This window comes from Plasmodium gaboni, chromosome 5 (genome assembly GCF_001602025.1).
Source record: "Plasmodium gaboni strain SY75 chromosome 5, whole genome shotgun sequence".
In the NCBI taxonomy this organism is placed as follows: Eukaryota; Apicomplexa; class Aconoidasida; order Haemosporida; family Plasmodiidae; genus Plasmodium; species Plasmodium gaboni.
The window spans coordinates 337,459-345,304 of NC_031485.1; the positions used below are offsets into that span (position 1 = coordinate 337,459).

At 19.7% G+C, this 7,846-nt stretch overlaps 1 protein-coding gene across 1 annotated transcript; it reads right to left on the reverse strand.

The window, feature by feature from the left end:
* Positions 1-243: 243 nt before the first annotated feature.
* Positions 244-7,743, reverse strand: PGSY75_0510100 (hypothetical protein; the record flags this gene model as incomplete). Its single annotated transcript, XM_018784383.1, has 1 exon — positions 244-7,743. One exon carries the CDS (start codon positions 7,741-7,743, stop codon positions 244-246), a length of 7,500 nt encoding a protein of 2,499 aa, XP_018643038.1.
* Positions 7,744-7,846: the final 103 nt, after the last annotated feature.

Here is a 7,846-nt window from a genome sequence, read left to right on the forward strand (position 1 = left end):
AAAATTATATATATAAACATAATAAAATTATATAATATTTTATATTAATCAATTTTCATCATAATTTAAAAAATATAAAAATCTGTAATTATTATGTGGTTTTATTTAATTTTATGGATACTTGAAAAAAAAATATATTACATATATGTATATATATATATATATATATATATATACATCTTTACATTGGTTTTAATTTTTTTTTTTTTTTTTTTTTTTTTTTTTTTTGAATATTTTTTCATTTCAAATTTGGTTTACATTTTGTTTTTGATTTGAATTTTGTTGGAATTTAAATAATGGTATGAATTTTTCATACGTTTTAGGTTTTAGGTTTGCATAAGGTTTTCCATGATTAAATAACCAAGTATCATAATCCATATAAATTTTAACTAATAATTGTTCTATTAATTTTTTGGCTAGTACATAATGATCATATTTTTGGCAAGATACACATAGATGTAATGATTCATTTGCTTCTTTTTTTTCTTCGCCTTCTAAATAACCAGAACCTCTACCTCTTAATCTAAGTTTACAATCTGTATCAATACATATTTTTTTCATGTTAGTACCTTTTAATCCTATAATTCTTTTGGCTATATCAAACCCATTAAAAGGATCAATTTGCACTTCATATTTGGCTGTATACTTTTTAATAACTAAAAAGTTATCTGACACAACATCATTATTTGGATAATTATTTTTCATTCCCACTACACTACCATTACTACTACTACTGCTATTATTGTTATTATTGTTATTATTGTAATTGTTGTAATTGTTATTATTATTATTATTATTATAATTATTACCATAATAATAATTATTATTACTATTGTAATTACTACTATTATTGTTGTTATAATTTTTCATATGAACATTATTATTCATTTTATCCATATATTTATTATTCTCATTTTTATCTATTTTATCTTTTTCATCATAAGGAATATAATTTTTATTTTCCATATAATGATTATTAAAATTTTTATATTTAAAATTCATTTTGTCTCTACTCTTCATATTATCATAAATTAGATTATAATGATTATTATTATGATTGAAATTATTACTATTATTATTTTGTATTTTCATATCATATTTCATTTTTTCATTTCCTCTAAATTTTTCTATTAATCCATTATTAGTACTAGTACTATCTTCATTTAATTTATTGACACACTTAATATTATTATTAATATTATCCATTATTTTTGGATTATCTATAAAATTTGAAAAATTTCCATTATTTTTTACTTTCAAATGTGTGTTATTCATATTATATGTATCGACTATAGTAGCATCTGAAGCACATCTAGTTGAAATACTCTTTGCATAATTATAATCAATAGATCGTAGTGGATTCATTTTGTTATTATTCATATTATTGATTGTATTTATACTATTATTATGATTGTTGTTCATATGATTCAATGTATTCATATTATTATTATGATTCAAATTACTTGGATTACTACTACCCACACTTATATTATTACTACACATACTGATATTATTACTTCCCATATTATTAATGTGATTACTACCAGGATGATTTTTCATTTTAAAATCATAATTGTTTGATATGGACATATCATTGTAATTTCTTATATGATGTGTTTGATTATGATAATGTTTATTATTTTTAATTTTCTCAGTTTCTAAGATATTGTTATAATTTATAATATTTGGAGAATTCATTCTATACATATTATTATTATTATTATTATTATTATCATTAATTGTGTTATATTCATTTTTTGATTTTATATCATTTAATGCATGTTCTATATCATTATATATAGTTTCTTTAGGCATATAATAATTTTTTAAATTATAATTTTTATCATTAAAATTAAGATCACTATTTCTACTATTGTGTAAATCAATCATTATCTTTTTACTATTATTCTGTGTATTCTCCTTTTTTACGTTCATATTATTTTTATCTATTATTATAGGATAGTCATTTAAATTATTACTATTACGATTATTGTTACAATTAATATTATTATTATGAATATTATTATCATTATTGTTTGTTTTAAAAAAACTTTTCACATTATCATTATTCACAAAATTACCATTAGGCAAATTTTTCATATTATTATTATTATTCATATTAGGTAGGTTCATAGTTAGATTACGATTTGCGTTAATATTTTTTTTATTACGATAATCCATTTTATAATAATTATTATTACGATCATTCAATGAATTATTAGAAGGAGATATATTTTGTTTGTTATAATATCCATTATTATAATTTTCATTTTTTGGTATATCGTTTTTTATATTATTATTATTTTGTTCTGATAAAACATCATATAACATATAATTAGTAGAACTATTATTAATATTATTATTTAAAGAATTATTATCATTTGAATGAATATTATTTAAATTTATTACATTACTAAATTTACGATTTTTAGTATCATCTCCTTTTTGAGTACATTTATTATTACCATTATTTAGAATGAGATCTATCATTTTTTCATCAAATTTATTTAAATGTATACTATTAATCATATTATTATTATTATTATTATTCATACCGTTATTTTGTAATTCGTTTATATTTCTTTCCTTTCTTTTATCCTTTTCTGTTTGATGATCGCCTTCTTTATTTTGATAATAGTTATTATTTATATGTCCATCTATTTTTTCTATGATATCATTCATTTTGTTCACACTATTAATATCATTATTGTTATTAGCTTTATTATTCATTATGGATGATATAGATAAATCATAATTATTTACATAATCAAAATTATGAAATTTATTATAACTTATTTTTTTTTCTTGGCTGCTTTTTCTATTTTGAGATAATATATGCTGTTCTTCTCTTTCTTCATTTTGATTTTCTTGTTCTTTCAAATAATTTAAAATATTATCATTTGAATTAAAAACATTGTGTACATTAGTTTCATTCAAAAAATTCGAAATATTCTTACTATTAAAATTATTATTATGATGTGAATTTTTAATATTATCATTATGCTCTTGCTTACTATTAAACTGTTTATTATTCATATAAGTTTCATTTTTATTCTCATTTAATATATTATTTTTACAAAATGTTGAGACTGTATCTTCTTGTTCTTTATTATTATGTATATTTTTGTGGTTGTAAGTATGTATCTTTTCATTATGATTGTTTAGAGCATCGAATAGTTGTTTATTCATTGAAATATTATATACATAATTATTACTATTACTATTATTATTATTATTATTATTATTATTATTATTCAGAGTAGTTTCTATATCCATATTTTTATTTGTTACATTTGGACTATTCATTTTATCTATAAAATTCAAATCATTTATAGTATTATTTTTTATCATTCCATAATTATACATATCATCTTTTTTCAACTGTTCATTATTATAGTCGAAATTATCATGAGGCACCATTTCTTTTATTTTATTTGGAACATATAAAAAATCTTCATTTCCTGTCATCATATGTTTTTTTCCATGTAATCCTAATGAATTTTCCACTGAATCATCATTGACAGAATATATATCATCAAACGTGTTTAATATTGTTTTTCTTTTATTTTGATCATCATCAGAAATATTATCAAGATGATTATTATTTTCATATAATAAGGGTAACTTATTAACATTCGTCATATTAATATAATGATCATTATCGTGTTTCAATTTAAGAACATTCGAAGAATTCAAAGTACTTGTATTTGTAACCTCTTCTTTTTTTATATTATAACCATTAATAATATTAGTACCATTATCATTTCTTATTTTGGGCATATTAAACATTGTAGATTTATTAATATCATCATATATAAAACTTTTATTATTAAATTCATTATTCTCTGTATTCAGTCCATGTTCATTTTTCTTTATATCATGAAAAGAATTAAAAACTTTATAATAATCAATAGGGTTATCATTTTTTTTTAAAACAACATTTAAATTGTCTAAATTTAGGATGGAACTATTAGATTTAGGGTTCATATGATTTAAATTATGAAGAGTATCAAATTGTTCTTCCTTATTATCACAAAAATTTTTATTATTATTACTATTATTATTATTTAGGTCAGTTTTGAGGTTTGGTTTATTACTTATTTCATTTTTACTACTTTGAATATTATTCATATTTACGTTCATATTATTTTTTTCATTATTTGTTAGTTTTTTTTTATCATTTTCATTTTGTTTTCCATTTTGTTTTCCATTTTGTTTTTCATTTTCGTGCTTATTACTTTTAAATATGTCATTCATCAAACTGTTAACATAGTTGTCATCACACATTGATGATATATCATCCATAGTAGTGTTGTTCATATTTTCTTTCTTTCCTTTATGAAATAAATTCAAATAATTTTTTTGATCATTTATATAATTATTTTCAAGAAAACCTTTTATATATTTCATAAAAGAATCATTATTCCCACTAAATGAATTAGTACTAAAAAACATAGACATATTATCATTACTTGTGATAGTACTATTAACATCATCTTGTTTTAAATTATATATTTCGTTTTTATTATTATATTTATCATATTCCAAAGGATTGAAAATATCTTTTCCATTAGAATAATTATTTTCATCAGAATTTTTCTTTTCATTATTATGCATATTTTTATTATTTGTTGCAAAGAATTTATTACAATTCACATCTTCATTATTTAAAAATAAATTAAAATTATCATCTATTAAATGTTCATTTGAATCATAATTTTTTATTTTATTATCATTTTCTAAACTTTTTTGGCTTAATGCATTATCTTTAAAAAGAGAATTCTCTTCTATTAACATATTAACTACATTACTATTATTACGCATATTTTCATTATTACTACCATCAACAATATTATTACAGCTAGCATTTGTTGTTCCACTATTACTATAATTTATTATACAATCATTATTAATTTCATTTTTATTTTTATTATTATTACTTACAATATTGTCAATATAATCATTATTCATATTATTATAATCTTCATGTTCCTCTTTTTTAAAACCATTCTGATTTTCTTTAGAACAACACATATAATTATAATTATTCACACTATTATTTTTCTCGCTACTATCTTTTTTAAATTTGTCATCATCTTCATCAACATGATGATTAATGTCTTCAAGGTTTTCATTTTTTATAAGTTCATTATAAATACAAGTAAGATTATTTACACTCTTTGAATAGTTCTCTGTGTTTTTTATTTTTTCAATTTTATTTTCTTCTATGTTTGTTATTTTATAGGAACAATTTTTGTTATTATATTCATTTTTTTGTATATCATAATTATTATTTATATGTGTTATATCTTTAATCTCATTATCTATCATTATTTCATTTACAAAATGATTGGTAGTACCTTTATATTTGTCATCATTTTCTTCTTGTGTTGTTTCATGACAGAATGATGCCATATTATAATACACATTATCATTCATATTTTTTCTATCAGCATTTATATTATTACATAAATTATTGTTATAATTTTGATCCATATCATTCACATTTAATGTCAAATCATTATCATAATAAGAATTAAATATTATATTATTTAAGTTGTCGTATTTATTTTTATTATCTTCATGGTCGTTATTTATTTTATAATCAAAATTTAATAAATCATTTGAATATATATTAAAATTCTTCATAAGCATTTGTATATATTTCTCATCTTTACTATTTGAATTTGAAGAGATATTCTTAAAAATATTTGAACTTTCGACAAGATAATTTTTCATTTCATCACAATTACTTATATTATTAACAGTACTATTGTTGTTACTATTTATATTATTATTATTGTTACTATTTATATTATTATTATTGTTACTATTTATATTATTATTATTGTTACTATTTATATTATTATTTCCTTTTGACAGAATAACCCTAACATCCATGTGTTCTTCCTCATTATTATTTAATACATTAGGACCATTACTTTCTTTATTATATATATTTCTATGATTGTCTACACAATTTAAAGCAGATAAGTTGTATTCTTTAAATAAATTCCCTTCTTTAAGATTATAGGATTCATAAGATTCTTTTTCTATATTATTATTATCCATATTTTTATTTTCTACTGCATTCATATCATTTAATAATATTTCTTCTCCTTCTTTTTTCATTCGTTCATCATCAAAATTGTTTAAATGATCACTGTAATGATTTAACGACAATTTGTTCAGGCATTTTTCATTATTTTGATATTTGTCTATCACATTATTATTATTATTATTTTTACTATTACCATTTGTGTTATCTTCATCATTACTTTTGTTTTTATTGTTATTATTATCAGGTGATCCATTTTTGTTGTGTAAATGATTATGATGGGAATTCATAAATATGTCTCTTTCAACATTCTTTGAAATATCATTTATACTAATATCATTAAAATTGTTAAAATTATTAAATGGATATTTTAAGTTCTCTTTTAGATTATTTGATATGGAGGAACTATCATTCATATCGTTCAACTTATTATTTCCTAGTTTCATTTCATAATTATCATTCCATGGATTATCTGATGTAATACAAGAATTCAATGAATTATTTATATTTTTTTCTTCATCTATAAGATTTTGATCCTCTAGTTTGTTTTTAAGACTTCCAATAATATCACTTTCTTTACTTATAACAGAATGAGCGTTCACCCCACTTTTCTTCATATCCTTATGATATTCAATGGTATCTCTATATGTATACATTTTATTATCTAAAGAAGGTGATATTTTTTCATTAACATGCCCCATATTATTATTCTCAACACAAATGAAATTATTACAATCATTTTTGTTTTTATGAACAGAATTATTTCTAACATTATTATTATTATTATTATTATTATTGTAATTATTATTATTATTAAAATTATTATTATTGCTGTTGTTGTCACCTGTGAAATGCTCATAACTCATAATTTCATTAATCATGTTTTCTTGTTCTTCTTCATTTATATAAAAATCAACTTCTTTTTTATTACTTCCATTCAACATAACGTCATTCTTCTCTTTAGAAATATTCATATTTTGAGTGTACATGAAATTTTTATTTTCATTTAATGCTCCAAGGTAATTCGGATTAATATTATTAAAAGAGTTCATATTTTTATTATAATAATTTTGATTGTTTATGTTAAGATGATGATCATTATAAAATTTACCCTTATTATTATTATTATTATTATCATCTGATGAGGAATGACTCCTTTCATAATTGTTGGTTACCTTCATTTTATATTCATCATTCATATTACTAGTGTTACCAATGTGATTAGAAATACTATTATCATTTTTATGCATATCACTATTTCTATAAGTATAACAATTTTTATTATTATCATTATCAACAATATTCATACTCTTTTCTTTATTATCACTACTAACATTATTTTCATTGATATCAAAATTATTTACTTCTCTTTTTTCGACACCCGTTGATTGAACATTATTTATATACATATTATTAAACCCTATAGATGAATCCACAAATATGTTAGGATTATTTCCTTGTGTCATCAACTTTTCTTCGTTTGATATATTTCTAATTCTATTTTCTACGGTACATAATTTAGATGACCTTTCTAAAAGATTCTTTTTTATTTGCACTTTCGTGTCTTGAAAATAATTATTCTCACTAAGCATATAATTACCTGTATTTTCATTACTTATATTTTTCATTTTTGCATTATATAAATTAACTCCCTCAGGTTCTGATAATAGTTTATTATTTTCCATAATTTTCAATTATATTTTATTCATATATATAATGTAATATAATATATATATGTTCAATATAATATAAAAATATAAAATTTAGTATATTTTTTTTTTTTTTTTT